The sequence below is a fragment of the Vespa velutina genome, chromosome 2 (assembly GCF_912470025.1).
Source record: "Vespa velutina chromosome 2, iVesVel2.1, whole genome shotgun sequence".
Classification (NCBI taxonomy): Eukaryota; Metazoa; Arthropoda; class Insecta; order Hymenoptera; family Vespidae; genus Vespa; species Vespa velutina.
Window position 1 is genome coordinate 15,607,757 of NC_062189.1, and position 17,290 is coordinate 15,625,046.

Here is a 17,290-nt window from a genome sequence, read left to right on the forward strand (position 1 = left end):
GAGGAAATGAGAGAAGGAAAATAAACGCAGAACAATTCGAACCTCTTTCTCTCTCTTTCTCTCTCTCTCTCTCTCTCTCTCTCTCTCTCTCTCTCTCTCTCTCTCTTTCTCTCCTTCTCTCTGTCTGTTTTTTCCTTTCTTTCAATGGTAGAACAGAAAACGGACATGAATTTTTCGCTCGGTCGAGTCTAAATGGCGATCTAAGAGAAAACGACAAACCAAGTGGGTCGGGTTCTTTAACCTCTGGCATTCCTCGAGCTTTTACGATGAAACATAAGCAAAAGGTAAGATTAATGATTTTCCTCTTCTTCCTACAAGGCGCTATTCCGCCCCTTAAATTTCGCTTTAACTTTCACCAAGATAGATCCGGCAAGTAGAGCGTCACTGGTAGCCGTTGTGTTTTAATTATCCATTAAATTAATTCGAGATGCATTATCGCGAACGAGCTCGTTTCTTCGAGTCCTTCTTTAAAATGATATTTCTTTTCTCTCTCTCTCTCTCTCTCTCTCTCTCCCTCTCTCTCTTCTACTAGCTATCTCCGACGAATAAAAAAATTAATCGTAACTACGATTAATTTATATATTTAAATAATTACCAGACAATAAATTTAAGTTAAATTACGTATCCCTTTTCTTTTATTCCATCGTAACTTGTGGTTAAGTTTAATAAGAACACGATACACCGTCACCGAGCTAGCAACAGCGAGTGAATATAGTATAATTTTCTTGCAAGGTCAAAATGCTAAGCGCACACTTAAGACAGGCATAACTATACCTTCATAGCGAAACTTCCCGCAATGTTGGCGCTTGTATTCTTGTAGATTTCTCTCCGGCACGTATGAGAGATATGAGAAAGTTCGTAATAGTCATAACTAAGATAACTTCGTCATCTAAGATTACATGAAAGGTGTGTATCCGTTTGAAACGGAATAACTTCTAACATTGTTCTTTCCCCGAAATAGATATTATTCTTCAAATCATCCATTTCGAATTTATAATCGAGAAGGAAACATTTATACGATTTATCGTATACGTGGGATAGGTACATACATATGTATATATATATATATATATATATATATATATATGTATATACTTGTACATATACCTATATGTATATACATATTATATACGTATAATAACATCGAAAGATAGAGCGAGAGAGAAAGAGAGAGAGAAAGAGAGAGAAGTGGCTGAATACTTAAGAATACCTTTTAAAAATTAAAGATAGAAATGAGAAGAAACTCTTGCCACGTTCTAACAGAAATGCAATATGCAATACGCAATATAAATGCAAAACAGTTATCGTAGTTACCATTGGAATCGCGCCTTATGGTACTCCTTGGAAAAAGAACGAAACTTTCGCAGGTGCCATTCTTCTTGTTTTACGTAAAAACTCACCTGGGGCAATGAAAGCCTCGTAAAAATTTCTCCTTGGCTCGTGAAAATGGTTGATCGAGAAGATGGTTTATTGTTTCCCTTGTTGTTATAAATCTTCCTTAAATATGTCTGATCAATTTTTACGTTTAAAATCAACGTAAAGACGGAGATCAATTTGCGTTAATAATAAAACGTATTAGAATCAGGAAACACGATGTCTTGCTTATACGAAGCTTCGAAATAAAATGATATCTTGTTTGACTGGTGTACGTCATCGCAAGGGTTTTAATAAGAAACAGTGAACTATATATTTATTTTGAAAACATGTTTTCATTCATGAATATTAGGTAGAGTGTATGTTGTTTTGTAATAAGGGAGACATATATAAAGTATAGAAAAACAAGGACACAAGTATACGCGTGTATACACACACACACACACATACAGAGAGAGAGAGAGAGAGAGAGAGGAAGAAAATCACGAAAATGAAATTAGTTACGGAAAAGAAACTACGAGTACAATAATCATGAAGACATTTTTTATCAAACATATACGCTTATCAAATAAGTCTCGATTCGTTTTCTTTCCTCGTCGAAGAAAGAAGAAAGAAAGAAACGAAAATAAAAAAAGAAAATAAACAAGAGAAAACAGAAAAAAGAAAAAAGAAAAAGAAAAGAAGAAAAGAAGAAAGAAAAATAATGAAGAAAACGTACATAGTACGACAGAAAAAAGAGAGAAATGTGACCGTACGGAAACTAGAACGTTACACCGAAACGTGTTCGCATAGGTTTACTCGAGCTGTAATGGCAAGAGCATCAACGAATAGAAGCAGAAGTGGTGCAAAGAAAGATATAGAAGAAGAAAGAGACAGAGAAAGAGACAGACGGAGAAAGAGAAAGAGATAGCTACCCATCCCCCTCCGTGACACACATCTCTTCGCTTGCCCGCAGTTTTCTTCCTTTCGCCTTTATCTCAGGCCATTCCAACGCTCCTATTTTATCCTGAGATATCAAATGACCCCCCAGATACCTTTGTTCCCTCTTACTCATCTCGAGTAACATTTGTATCTGTCCACTGTTCCACCCGATTCGCCAGGCTTTCTCTCTCTCTCTCTCTCTCTCTCTCTCTCTCTCTCTCTCTCTCTGTCTGTCTGCCTTTCTCCCTCCCTCTTTCTCTTTCTCTCCTTCGCTCTTGGAGAACGGCCGTTTGTGCCGTTTTCCGCTTCCACTAGCTCGCTGTGAACCCCCGGGGTACACCTGTAGGTACCTTTACCTGCCTGCAACGCAACTCTACTTCGTTCATTAAGAGCCAACACCGACTACTGCTACCTGCTACTATCTACTACTACCATTACTAAGCACCAACACCAACACCACTATGATCCATATCACGATACAAACGGATTACCACAAGGTAACTTTTATTCAACGTTAACAAAGACAAGCGACAATGCCTTGCGAGAGAATTAAAAATTTCATAAATCGCAACGCAATCTTGAACGTACTACGGTATTTTCCTCTTGCATTTAAAGAACAAGAATCAGCGTTACAAGGGACATTTCTATGAAACTTCTTGACAAAATGTTTCCCGGCATGCAGTTTCTTTTTTTTTTCTTTCTTTTTCTTTTTTTTTTTTTTTTTTTTTTAACGCTCACGCATTTCCATTTAACCGAAATGAAATGCGAATGTAATATAATTTTACTCGTCGAGTTTCATTTTAATGGAATAAAATAGATGTTTTAATTTTATTAGAGATTTAATATAATTAAAAAAAAAAAGAAATTTGTTTTTTCTTTCTACGATTAGTCGTAGAAATTTTAGTTACTAATAGTTTCTAATTTTGTTGAAATATAATTATTAATACATTCGATTTAGATTTACGTATATATACATATATGTGAAAGTAGTATTTCGTATATCGAAAGGGAGGATTTGCGTAAAGGATGAAAGGAATATCCTCTATTCGTGGATATGTATAGATTTTAGAGACACCAAATCCTAGAGGAGTAATGGAAATTTAAAGCTCCCATAGCGATCTACGTACGCGTCCCAGTAGGACGATTCATTGAATCCTTTTCTATCCAGCAAAGAGTTTTCTTTTTCGAGCAGAATATTGTTACTGCTACTTTAAAATTCACCACTCGGATCTACTAGTAAAGTAGATTTTTTTTAACGAAATATATTACAAAGATGTGCAATATGAGAGAAAGTAAGAGACGAATGAACGTAGAATAAAGAAAAGACATATATATATATATATATATATATATATATATATCATACGCGTACAAGTACGTATATAAATACGTATTATACTCATATAAGTATTATAAGGTCAAAGGTATTTATATAAGTATAAAAGTACATAAGTGAGTTTGCTAGTGAAAATAGAATACAACGAAATAAAAATTTTGTTTGGACTTATCAATCGAACTTAAGTAAAAAAATTTGATTAAATCTAATGGAAATTATATTTAAATTATATTCTTTATAGTTACGGCAATTAATAGAGTAAACGGAATTTCATTGTATCGCATAGATATCGATCCGATCGGTATTGTTCCTCTCTGTATTATATAATGATAAATTATATTACTGCTTGGAAATCAAAGTTCAAAGGGATTCTAGCGTGTTGCCACTGGAAGATTATGAGCCTCATCATAAAATGTATCAAGTTCGATGAGACGAGAACTATAGATGGTATATCATTGTGCTTCGTCGAGCAAATCGATCGATACTCTCTCGACCTATACGCATTCGCGTAGAATGAATTTATATTTTACTTTAGTAAACTGATAAAATATGAAGATTTCGATAGGAACATTGAAATGATCATTTGATCATTATCGAAATTGTTCGGACCAATAAATCAACTTTTTCATTTAAAATGAAGAGGTAAAGTGAAATATAAATAAATAATATAACAAAATGCGAGATGATCCACTTTAATGGTTAATAAAAGTTAAATTATTGCAAATGTAAACATAAGGCACAGAAAAAAAATTATATCTATGCACGTACATACGTGTAACGTCGAAGAAATCGTTCTTTGAAGAAAAAACGTATACACGAAGAACGTATCTATTTTCACGGGGTAGAAAATACAAGCTGTTCGCGTTTGTCAACGGCTTCTTCCTCAATAAGCAAACCTCCCTCTCGATCCCTTTCTCGTCTCAAACTTTACAAGTCACGTAATAAAAATCGTAAAAATGAGAAAAACGGTAAGAAGAAAAAGGTATGCTTTACGAGTCGATCGAAGTTTATGAGGTCACCGGTTGTCTCTTTTCTTCTTCTTCTTCTTTTTCTTCTTCGTATTTTTCCTTCTTTTCCTATCTCTTTTTCTTTATTCCCTCCTCTCTCTCTCTCTCTCTCTCTCTCTCTCTCTCTCTCTCTCTCTCTCTCTCTCTCTTTCTCTATGAAAACCGCGCCCCATGTTTTTTTCGAACTTACGCGTATCCTTCTCGTAAAACGATTTCAACAGGAAAAAGAAATCAAGAGAAACAGATTGAGATAAACTAGACGCGTTAAGGACCCGGATTATGTTGCCCGACGAAATGCAGATTGTTTTGTAAATTGGTCTACCGACGTTGGCATTCACTCGTAGAACTTTCTTAGTCAAACGTCACATCGTGCCTTTGGAAACTTAGAGGAATCTTATTCTTCTTGCAATCAAATTAAAGATATCGCGTTCGAATCTTATCTCGTTCTTAATTAAGAAAATTCTCTTTATTGTTTAAGACAAATATTAATCAAGTTTATTCAATCTTTTCGTTCTATTTAATAACTAGATAAAAATGTCTTAAGAACAGAAAGATTCGGTATTGTTCAATCGATATTTCTTTATAATTAGAGAGAAAAAAAAAATATGAGAGATAGAAATAGAGATAATTAGATAGAAAAAGAGAGAGAGAAAGAGAGAGAAAAGATGGAAGCTCACCCTCTCAAAATACAAGTCACCCTCGGATTAAAATATTTGTTATACGAGTGGCTTGTTGTGCACTCAATGGCCGATACACTGATTGAAGATCAAGCGAGAAGAGGCAAAGAAAAAGAAAGCCAAGCTTGATGCCAGCAGCTGCGGGTTTGCCGACGGCAAGAAGACGAAGGGGGAAAAGAAACGTCAAGACGATGGTGGCCGTGCCAGGGAGAGAAGAACGACGCCTCGTATACTCTCCGATTCGCTCCCTCTCTTTATCCTTCTCACCACTCTTCATGTCACTCTTCGTTTCTCTCTCTCTCTCTCTCTCTCTCTGTCTCTCTTTTTCTCCCTTTTTCTCTGTTTCTCTCTATTCCAAGACCTCCTCCACGACGGCTGTCGTACCGAATGCTCTTCTCCTTGTCTCCGCTTGGTTTTCACGACGGCTTTCTCGATCTCCCTCGCGCTCTTCTCGCAAGAAGAGACATTTGGTGCAGACCATTACCCCAGTCCCGGGTGCCATCGGCCATCACCAGCGCGTTAAAGCCGCAGCAATTACAAACTCCGACAGTCTCATCCCCTTTACTTCCTATTCTCCTTCTCACACTATCTCAAACCTCCCTTCTTCTTTACGCCTTCTTTGTTCCCCTTCTCTTTCTCTTTCTCCTCCTCCTCCTCCTCCTCCTTCTCCTTCTACATTTTCTCCTCTTTCTCTTCCTTCGTACCTTTCTCAACGAAGAAGATCCTCTTCGAGAAAGAAAGACAAAGAATATACTTTCTTTCTCTCTCTTCCTTTCTCTCTCTCTCTCTCTCTCTTACTCTCTCTCTCTCTCTCTCTTTCTCTCTCTCTCTCTCTCGCTCTTTCTCTCTCTCTCTCTCTTCTACCAGTAACTCCCGTTTCCGTATCCGCCCTTCCTTCCTTTCCTCACGCCCACACCATTTACATTTGCCTACTGCTCTCGTAAAAGTAACTTTGTAACCAACGCAAGCGGGCCAGTACTCGCAAGGATTTTACCCTTCGTTTCGATGAAATTACACGTCGAACGACACCGCAAGGCACGAAAGAAAGGTTTTCGTTACGACGGCTAACGGTCGCTTCCTCTTTACTTCCATTCCGAAAATATTTCGACTTCGCCGAACATGTTACGTTTAACTTTCTTTCTCTTTTTTCCCGTCCTACCCGTTTCCTTTTTGTTTCGTTCTCTTTTTTTTTTCTCTTTTATCGTGAAAGAAAATGACCACGACTGGTTGGAGAAGTTTAATTCCCTAGCTTGGTTTCACGTTGAAATTCTAATTAGTGTACGTAGACTGATAACAAAATGTTAAAACGTTTCGAAGAAAAATCGTATTAGAATTTAAAATTGCACGATATCGCGATCGTTTAATGCACATTATTACGAAAATCCAAGGAATTTAAATAAAACATTCGTATAATCGTAATTTACATTCGTATGTATATCTAAACTATTAATTTTTTTTTTTTTTTTTTTTCTTTTTTTTTTTTTTGATGTAGTAGATATATATTTTTTGTCGAGGTTTAATTTATTATCTCTAACGATCGAGATTTAAATCCATTAATGATAATATTTTTTTTACGATTCATTCATAATTTATAATTTTCTCAAAGGTCAATCATTTGCCAATGTAAACGATCATTCAAAATCGGCAATCGGGTAAACCATTAAACCATTATAGCGCAATTATTGGTTAAAAGAAAGAAATTTCTCAAATGCTTTTACAAAGCACTTGATCACCCGTGTGGATTGCGTGCCTTGGCATATCGTCATAAAGAAAAATTCAAATCATCGATATATAGAAAATACATGAATGATTTATACCGGTGACCATTGTATCGCATAAAGTCTATTATTAACGCGATCATTAATAATTATTTTACGTCCGTACGTAACGACGGATCGGTGAAAGAAAACACGGCAAGATTATAATAATTCATGCTAATGCAAAGTTTACTAAACTATTTTCAAATTCTACGATAATATAGCTTTGTTTGCGGTATATAATTGAAAAGCGCCATAAGGTAGTTAATATAACAGATATGAATTCGTAAAATTTTATAAAAATATGATAAGTTCAGATATTAGATTATTTTCAAAAACATTTAATATGTCTATCGAACTACGATAAAGATTTTAATCATTTAAGAAACATTATTTTAGATTTATATAGGTACGTTTTTAGATTTATTAGATACTTAATTCCTGCAATGTCATTAACCAGTTTCAAGAGTAACAACAAAGAATTCGATGGATCACAGAAATGATCTCTTAGCTTTTAACGTGCGACACTTCATCAAGATATTAAATTCGTAAAAATCGTTTATATGAGATAGTAAGGAGATACATAGATAGAGTAAATATAGGTCGCTCCAAGATCACGTTCGACCGTTTCGTAAGAGCAGGAGCAAGTGATGCAGTAATTCCCAATGGATTAGAGATGCTGAGAAACTAATTTATGGGCCTCTGAGGCATTCTGCTTCCAAGAAAGTCCTATATATATATATATATATATATATATATATATATATGTATGTATAAAATATATATATATATATATATAAACCTGCACAGGAGCGCGTAAGGGTTCGAGATGAGAAGGATTAAACCAAAGATCGTATGAACTTCAATCGAGTTACTAACGTATTAGGAATTTTAGGAACGTATTAGTTTTTTTTTTTTTTTCAAAAGCGTTATACGATATATACTTTTAGTTTATTATTATCACAAATAAATAAAATAAAATAAAATAAAATAAAATAAATTTATTCATTATTTCGTAGCAACATCAATGAATACGTTCTTATTCATCGATGTTCAATGTTTGTCGATATTTCAATTCGCAAAAAAGCACGAACGCTCTGTTCGATTACGTGGAAAAAGCTTTGAATCGAATTTTAAAAGCAAAAACATTTGGCCCCACAAATGTAAGCAACAAGGGAACTTTGCGTGTTCACTTTATGCGAACACGAAGTCGCTAGAACGATATCGTATCGAGGTTTTCACACAAATACACTACCGTTTCGAACGAGTTTACCAATACCGTCACGTTGTCGTTTACCGTCGAATGATTTTTCGCGAGAACGTTCTTCACTGGACGTATAAACTTGAACATTATTCCCACGCTTCTTTATAAACTTTGAAAGCACCCTGTACGTTCTTTGGACATGCGCGTCTCTTCTACATATATATACAATACACGGTGCTCTCTTATTAGAAACGTCGGGCACGAGCACACTATTCCGACCATTTACATGTCGGTGCTCGAGCGAAATCCAGAATGAAACCTTAGCGAGACACGGTTCGGAATTAAACTACGGTAGGTACGTTCGTAAAGAGAGAGAGAGAGAGAGAGAGAGAGAGAGAGAGAGAGAGAGAGAAGAGAGAAAGAGAGAGAGAGAGGTCGATGAATACGACGAAAAAAAAAAAAAAGAAAACTGCTATACGTTATTAATATCATAAAAGGGTGTCGTTTAATTATAGTCAAAAGTTATTAACGTTCTCTCGAAAAATAAAACGAACATTTTATTCGTCTTTTCATACGAGTATATTGATGCCCGCTTTACTGCTACGAGCTCGCAAACTAATTATTAAACGTCATTGAAAATGACATCGATATAAACCTGTCCGTTTTTCAATCGCAAAAGAGAACGCGAAACATCACGGGATTTTCGATCGATCAATTTTCTAACTAGCTTGATGGCCAGTAAAATGTTCCCGGTATACTATCTAATTAAGTTTAATTCGCAAGTCAGTTTTGAATTTATAGCCATTTGATCGTCAAATGATGTCGCTTAGTTGCTGTTTCACAGTTGCTACGGAATTGATCGTTAATATTGCTATCAAAAAAGCATAGAAACGAGAATTATAATTTTTGATATCGAAGAAATTTTTTCTAGAAAATTTTCTTTCCTTCATATTTGGAACTTAAATGATCAGATTAGAAACGTTTGAACGATCGCACGATCGATATCAAGAAGATCCAAACCAAAACACACCTTACCAGATCGTATCCCATAGAAAACAGGATGTGTCTGCATTTCCTCGTTCAAAGGAGAGATTCTAGAATTCGATTCGGGCTGTGGAAGGTTTAGTTTTGACTTTACGCTTATAATACCGATCCCAAGTGACTAGAACTATTTACGTAAATTCGAATCCGTCCCTTTGAACTTCGATCCAATACAAACGTACGATCTCTCGTTGCTTCGCGAACTTGAAAGAAAGATAAAAGGAAGAAAAAGGATGGAAGAAGGATGTATATATATATACACCCTTCTATATATATATATATATATATATATATATATATATATATATAAAATCGAAGATCTCGATCTTCGAAACCCAGAGAACATACACGAAAGGAGACCGACACGGATCGGCGTTAAAACGGTGCGTCATTGGGAACTCTTTTCGCTCGATCGCAATCGTAGCAGGCGAATCGAGTTAAAGAAATTGAAGAGAGGAGTTCTGCGCGGTAGAAAGCAAGCATCCAAGGAAGAGAACCATCGAGCCAAGCAGTCATCCAGCCAGCCAGCCGGATGGCAGCGGCGGTAGTTCGTGAAATCACACGGTACCGATTCTCCCTTCCTACCGACTCTCTTCCTCCCACCTTTGATGCTAACTCCTAGCTCTCTTTCTCCGTTACTCTTTCGGCGTTTCACCCCTCTCCGTGTATCAGTCGGCGTCAGTACGTTGTAGGTGGACGCGAGTGCGCGCGCGCGCGCACCCCTTATCGAGTTCGAGAGCAAAAGCGACGGCTGGTGGTGGTTGGTATGGAAGTGGAAGTAGGTGTATGGTAGGTACGAGAGGGAAGATACGATGGAAGGGTGGAGAGAGGGTTGCAGGTGGTGGAGTGAGGAGCGAGGAGGAAGGTAAGAGAGTGAGAGAAAGAGAGACGCCCGTGGAAAACGGAAGATAGGGATGGAATGTGTCTGGGGGTAGGGGTAAATCGGAGTTTGGGAGGGTAAAAGAGGGATGGTAGAAGCGAAGCGAGTGCAGCTGCGAGTTCGTCGCCGCAGTGTTTGGCAGTCCTTCGTATGGACATCACGTTCGACTCGAACGACCGATATACATAGATCGTAGATCGTTCGAACGCGTATCTGATTATCGAAGAATAATAATACAAATAGTGGTTCGTAGTTCGTTTAAGTGGACTATTACGTAGATGTTTTCAACGGGTATCGTCAAGGCGACGACGTTTCTCCGTTGTTACGTCGTCGTTGTAATTGTCGTCGCCGTCTTCGCCGGAAACGTCGAGAGTGGATAGAAACGGATGAGCGTCGAGATGTGAAGTCGCCGTCGTTGGAAGCGATGTGGCTTCCATTCATATTGCTCGCCTTGATGGCGAGCGGTTCCGCCTGTCCCGATCTCTGCGTCTGTCAACAAGGTGTCATCGTCGACAGGGATTCGCCGCTCTTCGCGGATGTTACGTGTCGCGGTCGCGTGCCGGAATTATCCGAGGTACCCGATAACACAAGGAGATTGTCCGTCGAGGAAGCGGAAGAACACGAGGTAACAAGTTTTTTGACCGAGCTCGAAGCATCGACCGATCTCGAGTCAAATACGACGTCCCCGACGACGAACGAAAGCCGAAGCGCCACTATCGAGACGACGCTTCCCTATTTGGACGAATTGACAATGACGAACTGTTCGTTGACGTCCTTGAACGTCTCGTGGCATGGTTTCGAAAGGTTACGATTGTTGAATCTATCGTACAACGAGGTAACGCACTTGAGTGACGCGCGAGTGTCGAGCCTCATCGGTTTGACGTGTCTCGATCTGTCGAATAATTTCCTGAAGGACGTGAACGTCGGCGTTTTTAGGACGCTGAGTGAACTGGCGCGCTTGCATTTACGACGCAACGAGATCGCGATGGTGCACGAGGACGCGTTTCGCGGCTTGGATCGTCTCGAGTTTCTTGATTTGTCGGATAATAGGCTGGCAGACTTACCGGACAGCGCATTGACGCCTCTTTATTCTCTTCAAAAGTTAGATCTCAGCGGTAACCAGCTTCAAGTGCTCGGCGCGAGATGGTTCGAGAGTCTCGATAAACTTCGAGAACTCGATGTTTCAAGGAACGGCTTGGCGAAGGCCGCTTCGGGGACTCTTCAACCTTTACCAGGGCTATCGGTTCTAAGATTAGCGGAGAATCCTCTGGAGGAGAAAGACGTTTCTTTGTTGCTCGGCACCGGAAGGAGATTAGAAACGGTGGACGCATCCCGTACAGGTCTTGCAAGAGTCCCGGCAGCCCTCACCAGATCCGTTCGAGCGTTACGTCTCGCCGGCAATAAGTTGACCACCATCAGAGGCGGTGATCTCGACAGTTATCCTCTCTTACGAATGTTGGACATTTCCGATAATCGTCTTACCGAAATCGAGGACGACGCTTTAGGACGGTTGGAAGTGCTCGAGGAACTCGACGTCTCTGGAAATCTTTTGACCAAAACTCCCGGAAGTCTTCCCAGTAGTTTAACCGTTCTGAACCTTCGGCGAAATGGCATAACCATTTTGAAAGTAAACGATTTTCAGGAACTTCGTAATTTGAGATCTCTCATGTTAAACAACAATGATATCGGGCAAATCGAAGTTGGGTCATTCAGTCAACTATTCGCGCTGAAGGAACTCGATTTGTCCGATAATCCTATCAAGGCATTAACCGTTAATGCTCTGAGTGGACCGAGTAATCTTGCCAAGCTTCGTATGTCTGGATTAACGTCACTTCAGGAGAAATCCCAACAACAAGGTGACATGGCGTTTCCTGTACAGACACCGGAACGGCTTATTGTTCTCGACGTTCAACGAAGTCCCGTTCTGGCGAGACAGTTATTGACGGACGATGCTGCTCTCTCCGCTTGCAAAAGTCTCCTCGAATTAAACCTTTCCCAGACAAATCTCACAGCCCTTAGATCGGACTTGCCGTATTTGCTCCCGCAACTACGCGTTTTACGACTCATTGGAAACGATTGGAGTTGCACCGAGGATCTCTATTGGCTAGGACAATGGTTAAGAGAGCACAAAGAGCAAACGCATAATCTCGAACTCTCTCAATGCGCAACTCCCGAGGAATTATTGGGAACTTATTTACGCGATCTACCATCGCCACCTGTAACACTTTCGACGATAATATCGACCGTTAAATCGATCCCATCGATCACATCACTCGAAATCGATCGATCTTTGAATGAAACGCTCGGATCGTTTACATCTTCCTCCAATGACATTATCAATGAACTCACGAATTTCACCGAATCGACCCTTGAAACGAACGAAGAGTTTACTAATTATTCGAGCTTAGGAAAAACGACGACTGGCGAAGTTTCCAATTCTATGAACGAAATGGACGGCATATCTGTGGAAAATTCAACGATAAGAACGACGAACGTGCCCCGCGTTTACGAGGCACCGACTTCCTTTAGAAATATAACTTCCCCGACGTTGAAAGGAACGGATTTAAGAAGAAAGGAGGCAAACGTTCAAAATTTACGGCGCAAAGTCAAAGGGAAGCTGATGATCGATATGAAAACGGATGAGAAAGGTGCATCCTCTCCTATCAGTGTCAACGTCTCGGCAAAAGGAAAAACGGAGAAGAGCGATAAGTTGAAAAAGTTTTTAATGAATGGCAGTGGTAAAGAATTATCTCCTTCGTTGAAGACATCCAAGTTTTTGAATGAATTTTCTCGAAATGAGGAAAAGACGACGATGTCGGATAAGTACCTGACGAGAGAGAACAACCTAACGAAAGAAAAATATGTATTGACTAATGGTATCGTATCGAATACGATAGCCGAGGAACTGAATGGTCGTGCGACCGATTCTGGTACTCGATTGTCCGAACAATTATCTGGCGCACATCCCGGAATGTTGGTTCTCGTTGGAGCAGCCTTAGGTGCGGCTGCAGCTTTGATGGTCGTTTTGTCCAGACGTGCTACTGTACGTCGAAGAGACAGATACCATCGTCACGAGAACATCGAAGTTCATACGTTAACAGCTAGCACGGAACTTTGGTGACCAGAATCGGAGTGCGCCAGGCTCTTTGAAAGAGACAGGCGACTCGAGGAACAACAAGAGAGGACGCGAGAATCGATACTCGAAAGATCGAGGAAAGTTATTCTCGCCGAATACCTCAGGAAGATTCTCAAATAATTTCATACATGCCTCGGTATCGATATCGTGAAACTCGAACGATTTATAAACTTTAATATTCGTCGTCTCTCAAAGAACAAGGATAACTTGGTGTTTCATTACTAGCTCTGTTTTCAAAAACGTACAAGATTTTCGATCGAACGAATCTAGGACCTATTTGGGCGAACACTTCTTGTTCAATCCTTTTTGCGATCCCTACGCGATACTAAAAAAAGTCGAAACGTTTTACGGCGAGCAAGGAAGGACAATGTATCAAGGATACAACTTTGAGAGAACGCTCGAACCGATATTAACAGTGAAAAGCCTCGACGGTTTCAGGCTTAACTCATCGATACTCGATAATCCTGATAACCGATTCATAGATACTCGAACGACATAGAAGGATATAGTTCGTACGAGTTACATATGTCGAGAACAAGTAGAATATTAATTGTCTATGCACATTTTACGGAAGAAGTCGTAAAAAAGTGAAAAAAAGAGAGAGAGAGAGAGAGAGAGAGAGAGAGAGAGAATAAAAGAGAACGAGCTGCGTATACTGTACGTGTATGCGCACGCGTGTAAAACAATATACACCGAACACTTACGTCCTGTCTCGTTTCTCAACGAGAAACTACGATGACGTTCGTGACGGCGCGACGCTGAAAACCGAACGCGTCAAGCGACAGAGAAAGTGACAATAATCATATGACGAAGGGAGTGTGTCGCTCGGGTTACAAGCTCGACTTCCTTTGTGGTGCACCGAGGAAAATGGACTCCTTGTGAGAACGCAAGTGAGTGCAAAAGAGGAAAAAAACAAAAAAAGAAAAAAAAAAGAAAAGTAAAAAAAAAACAAAAAAGAAAAGAAAAAGAAGGCAATAAGGTTCGAAGCGCGAAATAGAGAGTGATAGGCGTGGTAGTTTGAAGATGGACGGTGATGGCGGTCAACAAAAAAGAAAACTACGGTGGCGAAATGTGCTTCGTATAATGGAACGAGGGCGAGTGCTTAGAAAAAGAAAGAGAGAGAGAGAAAGAGAGAGAGAGAGAGAGAGAGAGAGAGAGAGAGAAAGGGAGGGAGAGAGAGAGAGTTGCTCGAAAGAACTTTTATCGAGCGCTGCATGAACGGAGTCGAGAGTGTGCGTGTTTGTGTGTGTATGTGTGTGTGTGTGTGTGAGGGAGAGAGAGATAGAGAGAAATAGAGATGGGGGGGGGGGGGGGGAGAGAAGGAGAGAAAGATAGAAAAGAGTATACTTGTGTGTTTGACTATAAATACTTATGTAGGAATGCGAGAGAGCATGAGAGAGGGTAAGAAAGAGAAAGAGAGAGTGAGCTTAAATACGAAACCATTATCGACGGTGACAGCATCGAGTGTACTGAAATCTTGCTTTCGAACTTAATTCTGGAGGTTTGGCAAGTCGCCAAAATACTTTAACAAACAAACAAACAAACAAAGAAACAAAGAAACAAACAAACAAACAAACAAACGAACTAACAAAAAAGAGCAGAAAAAGGGCAGATAAGAAATAACGAAGAGGCTAGACATTATCTTTCTTAAATAACCAGTGTCAAAGTACGACTATGATGATAATAAACGGATGTACAAAGATGCATGTCTGTAGCTCATTTTTATTTTTTCTTGGCCTGTTTAACGATCTATTATTATGCATTCAACTTTCTTCGTCTTTTTTTTTCTGTTTTTTCTTTCCTTTTTTTTTTTTTTTTTTTTTTTTTTTTTGTATCTTTTTTTCCTTTCGTACACCTCGCGGGTTAAGTAATTTAAACGAGAAATGATAAATTAATGATCGCTTTCGCTCTCTCTTCGCATAGATTTTATAAACGCATCTTTTTCAGTTAATTTGATGGATGAAAAATCGATCATCTACAAATAATGAATTACAACGTTGCTTTGTAAATTTAATTAAGCATGATTTATTAAGCGATCGAAACGCAAATGACAACGATTATTGATCTATTTTGATTCCGTTATTATACTAGCACCAAATACTATAAACAGATAACATCAGGAATTCTACATGAAGAAATATTAGCAGGTAAGTAATAACTATTTAACATCGTAGATCGATATTAATTTTATAAATTGTTGATTGTTACTGTCAGAGATATTGATCTATTGTCTGACATAATACTAGGTACTTTTATAGATGGATTAATAATCTACTAGTTGTATATAGATGTTTATCTTTTTTTCTTTTTTCTTTTTTTTTTTTTTTTTTTATTTTTTCTTATTATAATCTTTTGTTATCTCATTTAATTATCGAGTATAGAAAATAATTTCCGTTATAACGAAGAATAAATCGCAAATGAGAAACGCGATAGAGAATATTAACGTCTTATCCTACAAATCTATAACTTTAATTTGCTCGTGCAAAAAGAAATTATAAATAACACGATAAAAATAAACTTCTCAACGTCGGTATGGGGTATGGGCATTAAACTTTTTCAACGAAAACAGACTCGTTCTCTGGCGACAAAGTTTCGTAGCGTTTTAATCCACAATAATTAACTACCGGTGAGCAATGGCATCGCTACCATGGGAATGAGTTTATCGCAGACTTAGATGCCGACGATATTTCCACGCAGTAAAGTTTTCCAACGTGCACTGGTAAAATATTATTGGATCGAGATGAGAAATGAAACGAACACGAAGAAGAAGGATGAAACGGAATCAGAGATGTCAAAGGAAAAAAGATCGACAGCTGATGATGAAAATCTCAGCGGTACAGAAGATGAAATCGTATCGTTTCCTTCGGGAAATACAACGTGTTATTATTTTTCGATATATTTCGATCGACAATGATTTTGTGTAAAGCGTTAGAAGTTAAACGTTTGATTAACGACTAAATAATGTCGACGTACTTTCAACGTTTTTTTTTTTTTTTTTTTTTTACTTTTTTTACTTTTTTTACTTTTTTCTCGATAAAATTAAAAACTCTTCTCAAATAATGTACACGTTCCGTTAAATACACTCTATCGTATTGAAACGAAATCAATGAATCATTTAATGATTCTCGATCCTTTTTCATTTACAATTAACATTAAATTATTATTGACATTAGTTTATTTGATATAATTGAAAGATTTCTGACGTATGAATTTCACTAAATCGTATCAAACATCTTGTACGTCGAGTACTACGAAGTATTAACTCTTTTCTTATTTCGTTCTTTTCTTATTCAATGAAACTTTCCCAAATTCTTGGATCAGCCTCGTAAAATAAGAAAGTTGAAAAGTCAGTGCAACTCGAGGATAAAGAAAAAAGAGACAAGATGTAAAATATGAGGATCACGTATATGGCGATTTCGAGAACGATGAGAGAAACCGTTTGTTAAGGTCTTGTTTAAATTTCCTATGAAACAACCCTTCGCGAAGGGTGCAACGCGGAAATTTAATCACCGTATAGCAGTTCTCTATCATCTTCTACTCTTACTGCCTCTCTCTCTTTCTCTCTCTCTCTCTCTCTCTCTCTCTTTCTATCTCTCTCTCTCTCTCTCTCTCTAACTCTTACAACCCCGGGCTATGGAACTGGCAAATTCACTAACATCTTGCCCAAGTTCGTTACCCCTACCCTCTCAGGAACGTATATTTCGATTTACTCAGATGCTTCTACTATTTCGTAATATCGGCTTCATCGATGAAAAACAGAATCCAGTTTCGAACTCATCTGCATAACGATCTAAGAGCAATTAGATACTCACTTCGCACCGCAATATTGCGAAATGCGCGTTATTACTCATACCAATTTGAAAGAGGGGAAAGGGTAAAAAATATAATATTAATGACAGGGTTTAAGTTATGATCGACAAAGAAATAAATAAATTTCAATAATGTACATAAAGGGGT

General features: G+C 38.3%; 2 protein-coding genes across 11 annotated transcripts in view; one reads left to right on the forward strand and one right to left on the reverse strand.

Moving 5' to 3' along the window:
* LOC124946645 (protein timeless homolog) overlaps window positions 1–17,290 on the reverse strand; it is a 177,787-nt gene that overhangs the window by 117,745 nt on the left and 42,752 nt on the right. The gene's annotated exons all lie outside the window — the stretch shown is intronic.
* On the forward strand, window positions 10,292–15,037 carry LOC124946646 (insulin-like growth factor-binding protein complex acid labile subunit). Its single transcript, XM_047487615.1, has one exon. The coding sequence runs from the start codon at window positions 10,622–10,624 to the stop codon at window positions 13,316–13,318; it is 2,697 nt and encodes an 898-aa protein (XP_047343571.1). The 5' UTR covers window positions 10,292–10,621; the 3' UTR covers window positions 13,319–15,037.

What these genes read in the sequence shown, in the direction of transcription:
- LOC124946646 (XM_047487615.1), top strand. Translation starts at nt 10,622, where the DNA reads ATGTGGCTTCCATTCATATTGCTCGCCTTGATGGCGAGCGGTTCCGCC.